Consider the following 19348-nt stretch of genomic DNA (forward strand, 5'->3'; position numbering starts at 1 on the left):
CTGAGGCAGCTCTTGTTCTGATTGGGGGGGCTCAGCTCCCCCCTCCGACCCCTCGGCCGGGGTCGCCTGCATGGGCTCTGCGTTAGCTGCGGAGCCCACGCCTGCCTTGGGAGCCCGAGGCAGCTCTTGTTCTGGGAGGGGTAGATCTTCCTCCCCCTCCGGCCCCTCGGCGGAGGTCGCCTGCATGGGCTCCGCGTTATCTGCGGAGCCCATGCCTGCCTCGGGAGCTGTTTCCGCCGCCCCCTCCTCGGCAACACAGTTTTCAGGACCCGTGTCGCCTCCGGAGGAAGGCGGTGCCCGAGGCAGCTGTTCTTTCGGGGGCCCCTCCTGCGCCCCCTCGGCGACCTCCTCTGCAGCCGGCCCCTCGATGGTAGAATCGGGGCCGGCTTCCGAGGTCAGTTGTGTGACGGGGAGGGGATCTACCCGAAGGGCTTCTTTTGCCCTTGCGGGATCCTCCCTCCCCTTTGGCCTCTCGGCGGGGGCCTCTTCCATGGGCTCCGCTGCTACTGCGGAGCCCCGGACCGCCTCGGGGGATGGATCCTTCTCCCCCTCTGTGGCAGCACGAGGGCCGGAGTCCTCGTCGCCGGTAGAGGGGGGACGCCGAGGCGGTCTCTTTCGTTTCTGGGGGCCCTCTATCGCCCCCCCGGGGACCCTCACCAAGAGGCCGAGACGTATGCACTTGCTTCCTTTTCCCCCTGAGGCTGCCGGAGACTGTCCCCTGCCCTGTCACGGCAACGGGGAGCACACCTCCGGCAGCGCTTCTCTCATCGTACCCGGGGATGAGGTGCTTCGTTTTCCGGGCGGCTTTGCCACCCTGCCTCGCGGGGGGTGCCGTCGAGGGAGTCCCTTTCTCTGGGACTCCCCCTTACCCATCGCCAGTTGGTGCGGCGGCGGGATATGTCTCCCCTCGCTCGGCCTCCCCGTTGGACCTGGCCGCAACCTTCTTCTTGCGGCAGGTGACCGCGGTCCACTCGGCGACCTTCTCCCCCCGCGCGCTTTCGGAAGGCGCGGAGGGTCCGGCCGCCTCGGGGGCCTTCTCCCCCTTTCCCCCCCCGGATGTTACTGGGAGGGGGGCGGGTACTTTTTTGCCCCCCTTCTCTGCGGGCCTCTTGGAGGGCCCCGGGGGCGAGGTGGACTCGGAGGGGTGCGGTGCGGGCGCGGGTGGCTTTGCGCCTTGCTGGAGCTTGGGGTGGATGGTCACCTGGCGGCGGAAGGACAGGATGTGGCAGAGGGCCTGGTCTCTGCAGCCCAGGGGGAGGGGGTGGATCGATGTTTTGATCTCCCCCAGGGCTTGCAAGTGGGGCCTGAGCAGGTCGTCCCTCAAAAAAGGTGGCACATTGCAAAGGACGACCCTTGTGCCCAGGCCCGCGAGCGGTTCGACGGGGATAAAAATCCCCGCCACCGCGAGGCCCCTCTCAATCGCCGTATTCGCCGTACATCACCTTGGCCATGGCCTTGACAAAGCCCTCGATCGAGAGGGAGTCCTTCAGGAGGCACCTGACCCCGTGCCTCCTGGTGATGTTCTTGAAAGGGGCTGCAGCCTCCCCTGCAGCCACCTTTGCCCATTGTTTGGTGGGCTGTGCTGTCTGCCCACTCATTATTCAATATTTATTTGTATTTTTTATTTATTTATTTATTAAACAACAAACAAACAAACAATAAATCAAAATAAAACAAACACAAATTGCACACCCCTGCACTCCAATAGTGCAGGGGCACACAGAACACAAAGTTTTTTGATAAAAAATAAAAAATGAAAAATAACTACCCCTGCACTCCAATAGTGCAGGAGTAGTGAAATTTAAAATAAAAGAAACAAACAAAAACTACTTATTTATTTTTAAAACAACAAAATAAAAATAAAACAACCAAAAACACAAAAGGTTTTTTTTTAAATAATACAAACAAACTTATTTTTTTTTTTTTTTTTTTTTTTAAATAAATAAATAAATAAATAAATACAAATTGACACACCCCTGCACTACAATACTCCAGGTCCAGCATAACTTTGAGCAGGAGGAGGATTGAGTCCTGTCTTCTTTCATTTCTCCACAACTTCAGCCAGCATGATGTTTCTGCACAGAACAAGCCTTGGGGTAAAGGTCTCTCTGCACTGGGGGCAGCTGTAGACACCTGTATGATCAGTCTGATCCCAGCAGTTCTTAATAAACCCCATACAGTAACTGTGTCCACATGGAATAGTGACTGGGTCCTTCAATATCTACAGACACACTGAACAGCTAAACTGATCCTTTGTCCACAAGTTGGAAGCCATTCTTGCTTCAGTGAGACAGAGAGACTGACGATTTCACAAAACACGAAACTTAACTGTGTGTCTGAATTCCAGGAGATATATAAAGCTCTAAGAGGTGAGGTTTGGGACTGAGGCCAGGTTTAGATAAGCAGAAGGTGCTGAAAGTGTGAGAGGGACAGGGGAGGAGAGAGTTGGGAATGGGACTGGAGTTTGAGAATGGCACTGTTAGAATACAAACACAATGCTGTTATAATCGAGTTCTGCACAGGTTTATAAGAAGGATGGAACTCCAGTCATGGAAGAGTTGTGTCAATACTGGAGCAAGTTAGAAGAGATCTGTTCTTTCTACTGGAGAAAAATGGAGCCACAGAAAAAATGTTTATATTATACAGTGCAATAAATAATTATATTAGGGCATATTCTATCAACACATTTAGCAACATTGTTAATACAGATTTCAACAGCTGGCTACTTGAATAACTAGTTCAGTGATTAATCAGGAATTTCTTCCAATATCATTCAACCTACTGTCTATTATTATTATTATTATTATTATTATTATTATTATTATTATTATTATTATTATTATTATTAACAGATGGACTGGAACACTACAGAAGTTTACTGTCTATGCCTGATGTGTTGTTGATATCAATTCTAACCATGTCTCCTCTACTGTGTTCTTTCACGCAGAGATCTGCATGCATAGAAATAAAGGAAAGTGAGAAGATCTTTACTGAGCTGATCCGATCCATTGAGAAGATCCACACTGAGGTTATTGAGCTGATTGGAGCTAACGAGAAGGCTGCAGTGAATCAGGCTGAAGGACGCATGAAGAAACTGGAGCAGGAGATTGCTGAGCTAATAAATAGAAATGCTGAGCTGCAACAGCTTTCAGAGACAGAGGATCACATCCATTTTCTACAGGTAATATCACTGCGTGTTAGAAAATCTCAAGTCCATAACTGGGCTAGTTTCAGACAGACCTCTCCAATTGAATGAATCCTTGCTTTTCCCCAGGAGTGTTTTGGACCCCATTCTGTTTCACTGAAAACTCCTTTTCTCCACTTTCCTGTTGTAGAATTTCCAGTCTCTCTGTGCCCCTCCTGAAGCTGGAGACTTACCCAGCGTTACTGTCAATACAGACTTCTCTTTTGGGGCTGTGAGGAAAGCTGTATCTGAACTTAAAGACCATATTGAGGACTTCTGCAAGGGGGAATTAGTCAAAATAACCACAACAGGTTGGTGTGAAATAGATTCCTTTGGTTGAGAATTCTCAAATAGACCATGGCTTGAGGAGGGATAGGACTTGCAAGACATTAATAAAGACCTCTTGCAGATTGTTGACTATATGAATATTGCAGATGTTTTATTTCAAATGATTTCCCAGGTTGAAACGCCCCACCTCATTTACAGTGACATCCCGAGTGATGAGAGCAGGAAGGAAGAGAGTTTCTAAAGACATTACATGAGAAAACAACACAATAGCATTCAAACAGAGATAGAGGGATTCAAACATTAAACAACTCATTCTATGTTTCTCTCTTTTTTACTGCCCAGTGAATGGCGTTGCAGTTTATAGTCTGCAAGCTCAAGAGCCAAGGAACAGAGCTGAGTTTTTAAAATGTAAGTCTGTTTTCACTGAAACATTTGACTGAAAGATGTGTCACTCCATTGTGAGAAGAGCTAACACTACAGAACAGGGAGGGGTGGAGCTTGAGGGCAGCAATTATTATTATTTATTAGTAATTGTGAAGTCATTAATCTACACTCCTCTCCAACAAGTATTGGTTCAGATGGATACATGCAGAATGACTGGGGGAGGGGCATTTGTTGCCTGTTTTTCCACTCAGACCTTTCTCTCCCTAAATATCTTGGTATACCTGAATAGATAATCATCCCATCTTTTAATACATGTACAATGCATGTGAATCCAGTTGTGGGGTAAAATGAACAGCTATCCCTCCCAGTCATCCTGTGCTGGTAGTAAATGTATATTGCAGTATCACTGCACTTGTGGGATGGATTGCTCATTAAAATATTAGATATATATTTGCAGAGTGGACGTGTGACGAGGCACTCCTGTCACGAGTGTGAGTAACCGCTGATAGGCCAGACACAGAGACATGGGAGATGGAGTTGAAATGCTGGACATGCGCACAGGATTTATTAAACACAGAACAGAAAAGTAAGCAAACGGGTTATGTGACGCTACCAGTGATGGTAACGCACAGAGGACACGTACAGGAAACTGTACAAAGGCAAAATAAAACACCAGTACAAAAACTACAAATAAAAGGTGCCACACAGGGCGAGTGCTAAAATAACCTACTGATGAGCCGGTATCCTGCTGCTTCATATGGCCTTGGCTGGGCATTGCCTTCACAAGCACCACTTGCAGTCTCAGAGTTGCGTAGCTGTCATTCCTGCAGAGCGGACCCTGTCCTCCCGAGTGTACTCAGCGCCCCTGTGTGCAGCATGGTGTTGCAGTCACCTAGAACGATCCCCACTGGACGTTTTTCTGCTGACGGACATACAGTCGAGACCCGCCCATCTGCTGATTGAGGACCAGCACAGACAATCACTCACTGCCCTTCCTCTTAACCAAACCTAGCAGGCAGCAAGTCTCAACTTAGCTCCCATCTGTAAACAATCATTTAATCAAACTTAAAAACCAAAAAGCACACAAAGCAAATTCATTTCCACATATACATTAAACAAACACTAATTTCCACATGTGACGGGCAATCGGCCTGCTACAGGACGATATTCTATTGAAGATATTTAGTAAGCAAGGGGTCTGAGTGGGTAAAATGGCAACACATACCCTGTAGGAATATTAAGTGAACTGAAATTGTATGCAAAGCTGTATTTAATTAGTACTAATTGAAGAAGTTACAATTATACATCAAATCTATTGATTATCAACCTTAAACATCACAGTCTAAATAGACAAGGAGGAGACAACAGGGAGGAGACAACAGGGCGGAGACAACAGGGAGGAAGGAGGAAGCAGCAGGAAGAAGGTAGCAGGGAGGAGGGAGGAGACAGTATAGCGGCAGGAGGAGGGAGCATAGATGTGGTAGGAGGGAACAGGCTGGGGGGACATTGGAGGAGGAAGAAGGCAGCAGGGAGCAGGGAGGAGGGAGAAGGGAGGAGGCAGCAGGGAGAAGGGAGCATGGAGGAAGGAGCAGGGAGGATAGATCAGAGGAGAGGGAACAGGGAGGAGACAACAGGGAGCAGGGAGGAGGGAGGAGGGATGATGCAGCAGGCAGGAGGGAGTAGGGAGGAGACAGGAGGGAGCATTGCAGAAGGAGCAGGGAGGATGGATCAGAGGAGAGGGAACAGGGAGGAGACAGTAGGGAGCAGGGACAAGGGAGGAGGCAGCAGGGAGGAGGGAGGAGTGAGGAGGGAGAAGGCAGCAGGGAGGAAGGAGGTGGGAGGCAGTAGGACAAAACAGGGAGGAGGGATCAGAGGAGCGGGAGCAAGGAGGAGACAGAAGGGAGCAAGGAGGAGACAACAGGGAGGAGGGAGCAGGGCAGAGACAGGAGGGTGGAGGGAGCAGGAAGGAGGGAGCAGGGAATATAGAGGCAGGAGAAGGGAGCATAGATGTGGGAGGAGGGAGCAGGCTGGGGGGACCATGGAGGAGGGAGCATGGAGGAGATAGGAGGGATTTTAGTGGATGATATTCTATTCAAGATATTTAGTAAGCAAATGGAAAGAAATGCCCCACCCCAAGCCATTTTGCATGTATTTATCTGAACCAATATTTGTGGGAGGGGAATGGATAATAATTTACAATGATGTAAATGATAAATAATATTTAGTTTGTGCATTGATTGCCAGCTGCAAAACGAATTCGCACAAACTCACCCAAAATAATACAAAATAATCCTATTACTCCCTTCTGTACCTCTGTACCTCAATGCCTCTTCTGTTTTCAAGTTGTATCCTCATGTCAGAAACACCCATTATAAAAAGAACCTGCTGTAATATGTATTTATCAGTCTGTATTTTTGTTGGTTTTGTACCATTCAAACCTAGTGGAGATTTTCTCATTTGACTTTTCTAACCGTCTCTCCTCTACCCGTCCTCTTCTCTTCAATCAGATTCCTGTCAGCTCACACTGGACCCCAACACAGCGCATAGAGAGCTCTGTCTGTCTGAAGGGAACAGAAAGGTGACACTGAGGGGAGAGACCCAGAGATATCCAGGTGATCACCCAGAGAGATTTGATGGCTATTTCCAAGTGCTTTGCAGAGAGGGTCTGTCTGGGACTCGCTGTTACTGGGAGATTGAGTGGAGTGGGGGAGAGGCTTCTATAGGAGTCACATATAAAGGAATCAGAAGGAAAGGAGTGGATCTTTCCTGTCTCCTTGGATTCAATGACAAGTCCTGGAGTTTGATCTGCTCTGGTTCCAGTTACTCTGCCCGGCACAATAACTATCAAACTGCAATAACTGCCCCCCACCCCCCCAGAATAGGAGTGTATCTGGACTTTAATGCCGGCACGCTGTCATTTTATGGCGTCTCTGACACAATGACCCTCCTGCACAGATTCCAAACCGTATTCATTGAGCCGCTCTATCCTGGGTTTGGGCTTCATTCTTATGGTTCCTCTGTAACAATCTGCCAGCTGAACTAGACTGTTTTGTGTTGTAAGAAACCCTTTGTATTGAACTCCCTGTCTGTCCTCTCCACTCCTCGGGTGAAGGGAATGTTCAATCTGACACAACTTTGGATGAAAGTTAGGGGGTAAAACGGCACCACCTGCAGAGCAAAACGACGTGAATTATTTGTTTTTAGCAGTGAATGGGTTTCATATGAAATATGTTGATTGCCCATATATGTGAGGCAAAGTAATACTGTTGATGAGAAAGAAGTGCATACTAGTCTAATAACAAGGAATAATACATTCCCTTGGCAGCCCGCAGTTTAGCAAATCCAGCTTATTAATATTGCACTGCGCACGGGCAAGCGCCTCGTCATTTGTCATGGCTGGCTGCGACCCTGTATATGTTTATATATAGAGAGTAGGCAGGACTGGCACAGTTGAAGGTTTGTCACGTGATATTTGAATGTAATGAGGAAGGCTGTCTGGCAGTTAGGATTCTCCAGACGAGCTTCTCAAAGCAGCTCAAAGCCAGGTAAAGGCAGATTAAGATAATGAGAAGAAACTTAATATTGGAGGAACCCAGAACCGCTCAGAACGACTGAAGCAAAGATCATCCAAAATATATTTAAAAAGCTACACCTAAATACACAGTAAATTATTATTATTATATTTCTTAGCAAATATACGAAACAGCTCAAAGCCAGGTAAAGGAAGATTAAGATAATGAGAAGAAACTCAATATTGGAGGAACACAGTTCTATTACAGTTCAATGCACGGCACCGCATCGAGTTTTCAAGTTTCTGACCTGCAGTACAGCGCTGCCTCCACTCCTCCGCCTCTTCTCTCCCTCCGCGCTCTCCGAGTTGCGCAGCGAGCTACGGGTCCTGGAGAAGGAGCCACTCCCCCTGCGCTCGGAATTAACCCTGTCCTTGTCAGACATCCCAAAAAACAGCCTGTGAATCACACACACACACACTGACACACGCGGATATACACACACACACTGATACACACTCGCGCACACACTGACACAGACACACGCAAACACGCAGACACACAGACACACACACACATGCATGCACACTCACACTGACACAGACACTCCCCCCCACACAGACACACACACACACACTGACACAGACAGACAGACACACACACACTGGCACACACACAAACACACAGACACACACTGACACACACGCATGTGCACACACACACTGACACAGACACACACAAAGCTTAATAGTGACACTTTATTAGGAATCATCGTTTCTGAAAGTTGCAAGTCCTGGAGCAGAGACGCATCCAATCTGCAGCAGCTCTGCACAATACAAAATACTCAGCGAGTAGTGTGCCAAACATCATTACAGTGTAAAAAGCAGGCTTGTAAATACACCAGTCATAATATTAGAATGTATAAAAGAGGCACGGATCATCAGTGCAAATTACACAGCAATGTAATACTATGGTTAACATAAACAGTAAAACGCAGTACAGCATTGCACACTGAACTGTCTGCCTGACATTGCACGCAGGTACATTACACACTGTTCACGATGTTATTCATTTACTAGTCGTACTGAAGGACCGTATTTGCAAATTGAATCCACATTGTTTAAGGCCTGTAACACAAAATACAAGTCACCAAACCGACGTGTTGCTCAAACCAGCAACAGACAACACTGAAGCTTAGAGATCATTAACTGAAGTACAGCACCAAGCCCTTACCTTGGTTTTATTACAGTTCAATGCACGCACAGAGTTTTACAAGTTTGTTTCTGTGTTTACTAAATTAGTCCCGCCAGAATTTCCCGATCGCGGGATAAAACATCATGGAATAGTCATGTGTTTTGGGCAAGACTGTATTTAATATATTTTTAAGAATTGTTATGTTTTATATATGTTTTTAAAATGGCATCCAATAGTCAGTGCTGTAACAGTTTTAAAAAATGTGAACTTAAGTTTGCTTTATCGTATGTGTTTTGTTTTTTCTTCTTTGATTTCAATAAAATGTTTGTTCTGGGTTTTTTTTTCTTCAGATTTTAGCAATGTGATTTAATAAATTGAATTTAACTAACTGTGACTTTTTTATTTATTAATAATCATTAACACTGTCTGTCGTTAAAGTCTTTGCCGCAGAATTTTACACGCTTTTCTCTTTGCAAATTTTAGGAAATTTGACTGCAGATTTCCGTGGGGACCTTCCCAAAACAATGGGTTTATACTGCCATCTAGTGCCTGAAAATAAACCCGGTCTTTACTGTTTGATATGATACTGGATTCAAAATGTGCTTCTTTTCAGAAGCGCCAAAATTACGTCACGTAAACACGACTGCCCACCTCCTCCTTTCTCATGAACATTAATACCCCATACTAGCATACTTTAAAATGAATGTGTTTATTTATAATATGTACCTTCAGTTAACTTTGAAGAATTTGAATGGGTGTATTAGTAACCGAATTGATGGAATAATTGTCTGTTATATATACCTGGCGAGAGTGAGCACTAACACTGAAACTGACTTGCATTGTCCCAGCCCTGTTAAGGTACAGGAACTCACGTACACTATCAGAGCAATCGAGGTATGATACAGGCCCGGTTTTTGGGATGGAACATGGTCTGTCACATGAATATGTCGTCACACGAGTGGAAAAGCTTGCAGGCATTTTTAACATTGTGATCAAAGAGAGAGAGTGATCTGCTTTCCACAACCTTACCATTAAAATATAATGTTGTATTACGCTGTACTGATATAACAAACTATGGGTAATTACTTTATATGAATGATCATGTTATGCACGAATGTAAGAATTGGCTTTCTGTGGTGGTGTACTTTTTTCTTTCAAGTAGCATATATCTATAATTGTTTTTGCGATATATTTTAATACAAATATATGTCTTCCACACTAGTACAGTTTTGTTAGAGGATGTATTAGTTTAGATCTAATGTAATCACAGTTGTACATATAGACTGTCCCTGTTTTCATTCACGTCCCAAATTCTGGGCCGCTTTGGTTTGCAGATAACGTCCCAAATTTTGAACCGCTGTGATAACATCCCAATTTCTGGGCTGCTCTGGTTTTTAGATAACGTCCCAAATTCTGCATTTTCGAATTCAGGCCAGTTTTTGAGATATTCTGCTCAGCTGACAGCCGAGTTTCTAAGTCATGCATGCACAGTTTACCATAAACTGGACCGTTAATTCATTTAAGAGTAACCCTTAGTACATGAATCAAAGTTAATGTATTTTTTACTCTCCCCAGAAAACATTTAGGAACATGGTATATCAAAAAAAAGGACATCTCATTTGCTTATGTAATGTCCATCAATATATAGTGAGATGTAGGGGTTTATCAGAACTTCTGGGTTTAAGAGACCAGTGCCCTTCAACAACTTCAAATAAATCCTATTGTACTGTATTAGTCAACATTTCCCTTATCTATTCCTGATAGTTTATACTGTAGGTCAGGGGTTTTCAACCTTTTTTTGAAACTGTACCCCTTCTATATGGAGGTTTCAGCTTGAGTACCTCTTTACAATTTTCACTCAACTGAACGGTACCTCAGTTACAATAAAATGGAGAATAATCTGATGACCCCCCCCCGTTTATTTAATAAATCTGGGTGACAAACTGCTGGTTTAGGACAGAACAACAAACAGTAGGCTTAATTCTTAAAACTTTTAACTACAAGTATTTGGATGCACAGAATTAAAATACAAGTATTGGATTAGGAGCACACCTATTTTTTTGTAACTTTGACAGCCTTTTTAAAATTTTGACAGCCTTTTGTAAAGGTTTTTGCAGTACCAATTTGCAAGTTGCTAAGTGGTTGCATTCCTCAAATTTGCACTGCAAAATGATATTTTAAAGAATAGGGTATATAGTGCTTTTTTTCGCCTCTGCTCGCTTTTGGTGCAAGACTATTCTCCGATACACTCAAGCTGATACTGTGATCACAAAACACTTGGAATGGACTTAAACTGGTGCTTCTGTTGCATAAATACACTACAAAATGAGCACATTTCAGGTCTTATATATAATGGACATTTTTTGTATGTATTTTGCTATAGGAAATCACGGTCGGGGGGGGGGCGGTCCTCCTGTCATACCCCATGAGTCCACAAATCCTGGGCCAACAAACTCGCTAGTACTCTCTTTAGATGCACAACAGTCTTAGCTAAAGAAAATGGGTTCCTTCGAGTTCGTACGACCCACGACCTCCATTGGCCGAGCCTTACCCCGATGGTGTTTTTATAATGGGATTCGCCATAGGGAAGGGGGTGGTCTCTTATCGTACATGTATCTCCACGACCCCTGGGCCAACGAACTCAGAAGGGCACTCACAAGAGTCTTAGCTAAAGAAAGACATCGGCCACGGGTACATACGCCTCCCCACTGCCAGATGGTGGGCGTTGCCCCAAAAGGGTTTTATAATGGCATTTCCCATAGACATTTTTCAGGGTGCTATATCTCGGGTTCCGTGGGTCCCCGAGACTTGAAAATCGGTACGGGGGTCCACCCCGGGGCCACTGTCGATCCCTCTAAGCGATGTGTCCCCAGCTAGAAAGGACACCAGTTTAGACCCTTTTTGCCAACCTGGAGCTCAAAAGCTATTGGAAATGCAACCTTGACATGCCATCATGCTGAAAATGTGTAAATTTGTTGAAAATGTAGCATTCGAAAATGGGTGGCTCCCTGTGAAAGAGGGCCCCCAGACATGACCCTAGGAAGTTCAACCCGGTATCTAGGCCCCGGGGTCATGGAGATATGACCCCGAAAAGGGTAGTTTTTGGACATTTTTGACAGGGCTTATCTTGGGTTCTGTGGAGGTTAGGAACTTGATTTTTTTTTTGCGGTGGGGCCCCATGAGGCCCCGCATAAGGAGTCACCATTTTCATGGTTCAGATACCAGGACGGCTTGGCAAAGTGAATTTTTTTGTCATGACATGAGTTTTTGCGTGAACCACCACACCTTTTTTAGGGGGTGGTTTGGGGTGCTCCCCTGAGTCTATATCCCTTTGAATGGTGGTTCTACATGCTCGGGTTCGAGAGATATGCCTGAAATGTGTTTTTCAACCCTGCCATGAGTGAGGCTGAACGCCCTGAAAATATTTTTTGCAAAGAATTGCTACGAAACGTGGCATGTTAAATTCAGGCTGGTCTAGAATCCTTCGAACGGTGGTTGTAGGTGCTCTGGTTCGAGAGATATGACTGAAAATGTGTTTTTTAACACTGCCATAGACATGAATGGGGCTGAATACCCGAAAATATATTTTGCAAAGAATTGCTACGGTGGGTGTATGCGTGCAGGGGTTGCATGGTGGTGTCTGCATCCAGGGATTGCATGGTGGTGTGTGCATGTAGGGGTTGCATGGTGGTGTGTGCATGTAGGGGTTGCATGGTGGTGTGTGCGTGCAGGGGTTGCATAGTGGTGTGTGCGTGCAGGGGTTGCATGGTGGTGTGTGCATGTAGGGGTTGCATGGTGGTGTATGCGTGTAGGGGTTGCATGGTGGTGTCTGCGTGTAGGGGTTGCATGGTGGTGTGTGCATGTAGGGGTTGCATGGTGGTGTTTGCGTGTAGGGGTTGCATGGTGGTGTGTGCGTGTAGGGGTTGCATGGTGGTGTGTGCGTGTAGGGGTTGCATGGTGGTGTGTGCATGTAGGGGTTGCATGGTGGTGTGTGCATGTAGGGGTTGCATGGTGGTGTGTGCGTGTAGGGGTTGTATGGTGGTGTGTGCGTGTAGGGGTTGCATGGTGGTGTGTGCATGTAGGGGTTGCATGGTGGTGTGTGCATGTAGGGGTTGCATGGTGGTGTGTGCATGTAGGGGTTGCATGGTGGGTTCTGCGTGTAGGGGTTGCATGGTGGTGTGTGCGTGCAGGGGTTGCATGGTGGTGTGTGCATGTAGGGGTTGCATGGTGGTGTGTGCATGTAGGGGTTGCATGGTGGTGTGTGCATGTAGGGGTTGCATGGTGGGGTCTGCGTGTAGGGGTTGCATGGTGGTGTGTGAGTGTAGGGGTTGCATGGTGGTGTGTGCGTGCAGGGGTTGCATGGTGGTGTGTGCATGTAGGGGTTGCATGGTGGTGTGTGCATGTAGGGGTTGCATGGTGGTGTGTGCATGTAGGGGTTGCATGGTGGTGTGTGCGTGCAGGGGTTGCGTGGTGGGTGTGTGCGTGCAGGGGTTGCATGGTGGTGTGTGCGTGCAGGGGTTGCGTGGTGGGTGTGTGCGTGCAGGGGTTGCATGGTGGTGTGTGCGTGCCGGGGTTGCATGGTGGTACACGTGTGTGGAGGGGAATTGGAGTTCAGGTTTTGCGCAAAAGAGGGGTGGGGAAAAGACTGGGAAGGGTAAAAGAAAAATTACTATAATCATTTATTTTCACTGTCGACTCCCAGTCTCCTTTCCCTCACTTTATGATTTTATTTTGTGATTATTTAATTATTGTCAAAATAAACGGCCTTCATCTACTCACAGCTGCAGTCTCATTTCTGTCCAAAAAGAACCTGAAACACTACAATATATTGATGGACGTTACATAAGAAAACGAGATTTTTCGGAATACCATGTTCCTTCCCAAAAATGTGTTTTAATATTAGCCTTTAATAAAGGAAAACGACTGCTTTAATTAATTTTCATGTATCTATTTCAGTGCAATGTAGTTTCTTCATGTAATAAGAAATACGTTTTTTAACATTTACATTTTTGTTTTTTTCATTAAAAAAAAAAAAAAAAGATTTCTGGGGAGAGTAAAAAATACATGAACTTTGATTCATGTACTAAGGGTTACTCTCAAATGAATTCACGATCCAGTTTATGGTAAACTGTGCATACATGACTTAGAAACTCGGCTGTCAGCTGATTCCCCAAAACTGGGCTGAATTCGGAAATGCAAAGCGGCCCAGAATTTGGGACGTTATCTAAAAACCAAAGCGGCCCAGAATTTGGGACGTTATCTAAAAACCAAAGCGGCCCAGAATTTGGGACATTATCTGAAAAGCAAAGCGGCCCAGAATTTGGGATGTAAATGAAAACAGGGGCAGTCTATATTTAAAACTGTGATTACATTAGAGATAAACTAATGTATCCTGTAACAAAACTGCAATAGCGTATATGTTTTATATTAAAATATATCGCAAAAACGATTATAGATATATGCTACTTGAAAGAAAAAAGTACACCACCACAGAAAGCCAATTCTTACATTCGTGCATAACATGATAATTCATATAAAGTAATTCCTCATAGTTTGTTATATCAGTACAGTGTAATACCACATTATATTTTAATGGTAAGGTTGTGGAAAGCAGATCACTCTCTCTATCTGATCACAATGTTAAAAATGCCTGCACGCTTTTCCACTCGTGTGACGACATATTCATGTGACAGACATGGACCAATCAAAACGCGAGACTGTTATGCGGTTCCATCCCAAAAACCGGGCCTGTGTTATACCTCGTAAAAACAAAATAAATCAATACATCAATAACGTGCTTAAATTAATCATTCCAACAACACATTGTGAAAAAAAGGAAAAATAAATAAATCATTCTAAAAAAAAATCACAACAAAATAATTCAATAAATCACATACACTTTTGTCACCCGTGACATTTGAATAGCAGAGAAGTAGAAATTTTTTATTTCCTGTAACTTTTTGTCTAGCTTGTTGGGAAAGTGGTCAAAATTTCAGTTGTTTATAAAAAGTTAAAGAAAATTTAGTTGATGCGGTTACTAAAACAGCTGGACCTCTTGATTTGTAAAAGTTATTTCTGTTTTGATTTCAGATTTGAATAGCAGCGAAGTAGAGGAAGATTCCATATACTCTAACTTTTTGTCTTACTTGTTTGGAAAGTGGTCAAAGTAGCTGATTTGTGTCAAAAGTTACGTCGTTTACAGTAAATTGAATGCTGGAAGTCTGGGAGTTTTTAAACAATGGGGAGCTTTAGAATGTTGAAAAAAGCCCCTTTAAAATGAATGAAGATGGACAAAAAAAGGACAAAAAGCTTAATAGTTTACAAAGTATAAAATATATCAAAAAGCTGTATACAAGCCTCTGAGGAGGGTCATGTTTTTCAGAAATCCCAGCGCAGTGAGCGAGTGCGCTTCTCCGGCCGTCAATTTGTGACCTCTGGTCCTTGTTTCTTTTTTCAGGTCAAAAAAGTCCCCTGGGTCGACATTGTCTATACCTTTTAGGATTTTGAATGTTAGATACAAGACGGGTAACTGTGGGACACTAAACTCATGATATTGAGGTACTGGGGGTGGGTTGCGGGGGGAGGGTGCAGTCTACCGGTGTAGCAGGGGGCCATGCTCTGGGACCCCCGTGACCCCTGTGGTGAGAGCAAGTGCTGATTGTGGTTGGTCTTGTGTGCAGATCCACAACGCGGCAGCCAACGTCTTGAGGGAGTGCTGGCTGCTTCACAGGAGCAGCAGAGGCAGGAGACACAGCGGAGAACACAGGAGGGACCAGAGACGACTGCTGAAGGCCATCCAAGTGTGAGTGTGACCAAGCGACAAACACAAGCACGCACACGTACCTGAGTACTGAGATTTTGAGAGCATGTTGAATTATTTGGGGAATTGTCAGATTATTTATTTTTTCTTAACCACTGGCAAAGATATGCACAGGTCAGCAGTAGTGTGTAGAGCAGGAAGCGTGCAGTGTGAGGTCATGTATCTAATATTTATTCATGTCCATATACACTCTCATCCACTTTATTGTTGCAGTGTGCATCGTATGGAGAGCTCTGATTGGTATAATCCTAAGATTTAAACGTGTAGGAGGAGATTTAATGTCATCAGGCGAGTCTAAAACTCTTCTTACTTTTCCTTTGCCAGTTTTCGGAACGCTAGGCTCCAGCAGAGGAAGATGACTGATCACGGTAAGTGGTGGACCTCTTAAAGGTACGTGCTGGAGCAGCTCTCCGCTGGGCTGTCTGTCGCTGGGTTATTATTTGTGAGCTCACTGGCGTGATTTGCTATGTTAAGCCAAGGGAACACGAGGCCACTTTCTCAGGAACAGTGGCTTGAAACCTGGTTCCTGGAGACCTAGTTTGAGGCAACTTTGCTGTATCAAAGTCTCCCCTGGTGTGCCGTGCAGTGGCCTGTGTCCCTGTCTCTGTGTCCATGCCTCATTCTGTCTCTGTGTGTGTGTACCTATCGCTGTGTGTGTGTGTGTGTGTCTCTGCAGCTGCAGGTGATGACGTGTGTCTGTTTCTCTCTGTGTCTCTCTCACTCTGTGTGTCTCTGCAGCTGCAGGTGATGATGTGTGTGTCTCTCACTCTCTGTGTGTCTCTGCAGCTGCAGTTGATGTGTGTGTGTGTGTCTCTCACTCTCTGTGTGTCTCTGCAGCTGCAGGTGATGATGTGTGTGTCTCTCACTCTCTGTGTTTCTCTGCAGCTGCAGGTGATGATGTGTGTGTCTCTCACTCTCTGTGTGTCTCTGCAGCTGCAGGTGATGATGTGTGTGTCTCTCACTCTCTGTGTGTCTCTGCAGCTGCAGGTGATGTGTGTCTCCTTCTGTTTGTGTGTGTGTCCCTGTCTGTCTCACTCTCCATGTGTCTATGCAGCTGCAGGTGATGATGTGTGTGTCTCTCACTCTCTGTGTGTCTCTGCAGCTGCAGTTGATGTGTGTGTGTGTGTGTCTCTCACTCTCTGTGTGTCTCTGCAGCTGCAGGTGATGATGTGTGTGTCTCTCACTCTCTGTGTGTCTCTGCAGCTGCAGGTGATGATGTGTGTGTCTCTCACTCTCTGTGTGTCTCTGCAGCTGCAGGTGATGTGTGTCTCCTTCTGTTTGTGTGTGTGTCCCTGTCTGTCTCACTCTCCATGTGTCTCTGCAGCTGCAGGTGATGATGTGTGTCTCTCTCACTCTCCGTGTGTCTTTGCAGCTGCAGGTGATGTGTGTCTCATTCTGTTTGTGTGTGTGTCCCTGTCTCTCTCACTCTCTGTGTGTCTCTGCAGGTGATGTATGTCTCATTCTGTTTGTGTGTGTGTGTCCCTGTCTCTCTCACTCTCCGTGTGTCTTTGCAGCTGCAGGTGATGTGTGTCTCATTCTGTTTGTGTGTGTGTCCCTGTCTCTCTCACTCTCTGTGTGTCTTTGCAGCTGCAGGTGATGTGTGTCTCATTCTGTTTGTGTGTGTGTCCCTGTCTCTCTCACTCTCTGTGTGTCTCTGCAGGTGATGTATGTCTCATTCTGTTTGTGTGTGTGTGTCCCTGTCTCTCTCACTCTCCGTGTGTCTTTGCAGCTGCAGGTGATGTGTGTCTCATTCTGTTTGTGTGTGTGTCCCTGTCTCTCTCACTCTCTGTGTGTCTCTGCAGGTGATGTATGTCTCATTCTGTTTGTGTGTGTGTGTCCCTGTCTCTCTCACTCTCTGTGTGTCTTTGCAGCTGCAGGTGGTGTGTGTCTCATTCTGTTTGTGTGTGTGTCCCTGTCTCTCTCACTCTCCGTGTGTCTCTGCAGCTGCAGGTGATGATGTTTGTCTGTTTCTCTCTGTGTGTCTCAGCACCTGCAGAGGATAACGTGTGATCACAATGTGAACTGGAGCAACTCGTACAAGGAGCTGGAGCAGAGGATCGACTCCATGGAGCAGAAGATGGATGCGCTGAGAATAGCCTTCCATGACATATCACAGCCCCTCTCCAGAGCCGTGCAGCACAGAGCAGAGGACTACAGCCTCACGTAGAGCCCAGGGTGAGGGGCTGGGGCTGGGAGGGTGAGTGGCTGGGCTGGGGCTGGGGCTGGGGTTGGGAGGGTGAGGGGTTGGGAGAGTCAGGGACTGGGAAACTGGGTGCCAAGGTGTCTGAGCATCTCGATTCAGGGTCCCTAGCAATGGGAGACCAGGTCATTTCACCATGAACAAAAGGGATGTAAATAAAACTTCTATTCCATAGCAGTTTCACCTAATCCAGGTTTTACTATGAGCTAAATTAGCCGCAGTGTGTCTAGGTAACAAGCTCAGGTGTATCTTATTAAACTCTTAGTGAAACCAGGAATGGATCACACTGCTGTGCAACGGGAGTCTGATTCCCAGCCCTGTAGATAGACTTTGATTGAAGGAGGTTTGTAGCTGATTTTATAGTGAAGAAAGCTACAGTATGTTGGTGGTAACTGTGGGATGTTTAGACAGAGAGATCAGGGATGGAAATAAGACTCCAATTGCACAGCAGTGTGATCCATTCCAGGTTTTACTGCTACCAGCTTGATCAGCCCCAGTGTGTCTAGGTAACAAGCTCAGGTGTGTCTTCTTATTAATAACCTCCTAGTGAAACCAGGAATGGATCAAACTGCTGTGCAATGGGAGTCTTATTTCCATCTAATTTTCTTTTTCTTAGCTTGTGATATCTGTGCAGATCTCAATCCAAGTGCTTCAATACTTGTTTTATGCAGTACTCCGTGAGAGAGAATTAAAAAGAAGCTCTCTATCCAAGGCAAATCAGGGTCTAACAGGATACTCAATCACTAGAAACACTGAACAAAGCAAAATGATATAGCAAAACCGATAAACAGACTAACTCGCTATTTTAATAATTACCTAACGGATTAACGCATTTGATATGATTGATTAATGAATTAATAAACTGATATTATTAATGATCTTTCCTCCTCTGCACAGGTGTCTGTCTCCAGCCACCCGTCTGTCTGCCTGTCTGTCCAACAAGACTCTTGTTGACCAGGAATAGTTGGACCAGAGCAGCTGTTGTTCTATCCTCCAAACACCAGGGGGCAGACTACAGCTTGTGAATAGCTACGGGACTCTGTGGTAAAGAAACTCAGGAAAGCTACTTGCCTCTTAACAAGCAAATCAAATGATTTTTTAAAATCTTTTTTCTTTAAGAATGCAAACTGTGACGTGAACAATTAGGGTTGATCTGGGGTGCATTTCCACGCTATGACCAGGTCATCTGGCTGTGTGTTTTCGTGATCAGATCACTGGACCTCACGGGTCCACTGAACCAGTGAACTCGGTCTGTGGCACGGCTCATGGTTGTAAACAGCGTCATGTGCACCTATCTGTGCTCTGAGGTCAGCCGATTCTGGCCTTCTAGCTATTCCAAAGACTAAAACAAAGGGCGAAAGAGCTTTTAGCTGTAATGCACCGAGATTGTGGAATAAATAGATTGCCATCTGACATCAGGGAAGCTCGGGTCACTAAGCTTGAGGTTAAAGTGTCATTTTTTTTAAATTAGCTTTTGAATCCTGATTTTGTGTCTCAATCTATTAATATTGTCATTTTACTCTTCTCTTTTTATTAATGGTATTTTTATGTTTTTCCTTCACTGTGTTTCTGTTGCTTTTAATTATTGAATTGTTCCTTAGTAACTGTTCTCTTGCTAATCTTCTTATTATTAATCGTACCATGTTTTCTGTTGTCTGTGTTTAATTTGACTGCATTCTTGTTGTTGATTTTACTGTATTGTAAATTGCTTTTGGGACACTGGTGTGAAAGGCGCTATATAAATAAATAAACTTTAAACTTTAACCAGA

General features: G+C 45.2%; 1 protein-coding gene and 1 long non-coding RNA gene across 2 annotated transcripts; both read left to right on the forward strand.

The window, feature by feature from the left end:
* The first annotated feature begins 673 nt into the window (after positions 1-673).
* On the forward strand, positions 674-7574 carry LOC117969141 (tripartite motif-containing protein 16-like protein). Its single transcript, XM_059016432.1, has 4 exons — positions 674-956; positions 2922-3181; positions 3336-3488; positions 6342-7574. The coding sequence occupies exons 1-4, from the start codon at positions 674-676 to the stop codon at positions 6897-6899; spliced, it is 1254 nt and encodes a 417-aa protein (XP_058872415.1). The 3' UTR covers positions 6900-7574.
* Positions 7575-15751: 8177 nt separating this feature from the next.
* Positions 15752-19348, forward strand: LOC131723206 (uncharacterized). Its single transcript, XR_009320167.1, has 3 exons — positions 15752-15769; positions 17367-17576; positions 18477-19348. It is a non-coding gene; the product is annotated as an uncharacterized LOC131723206 (long non-coding RNA).

The sequence above is a fragment of the Acipenser ruthenus genome, chromosome 53 (genome assembly GCF_902713425.1).
Source record: "Acipenser ruthenus chromosome 53, fAciRut3.2 maternal haplotype, whole genome shotgun sequence".
Taxonomy (NCBI): Eukaryota; Metazoa; Chordata; class Actinopteri; order Acipenseriformes; family Acipenseridae; genus Acipenser; species Acipenser ruthenus.

Coding starts and splice junctions, on each gene's coding strand:
- LOC117969141 (XM_059016432.1), top strand. CDS start 674: ATGCACTTGCTTCCTTTTCCCCCTGAGGCTGCCGGAGACTGTCCCCTG. Junction 3,182..3,335: donor ATCACATCCATTTTCTACAG/GTAATATCACTG, acceptor TTCCTGTTGTAG/AATTTCCAGTCTCTCTGTGC. Junction 3,489..6,341: donor GGGAATTAGTCAAAATAACC/ACAACAGGTTGG, acceptor TCTCTCCTCTAC/CCGTCCTCTTCTCTTCAATC.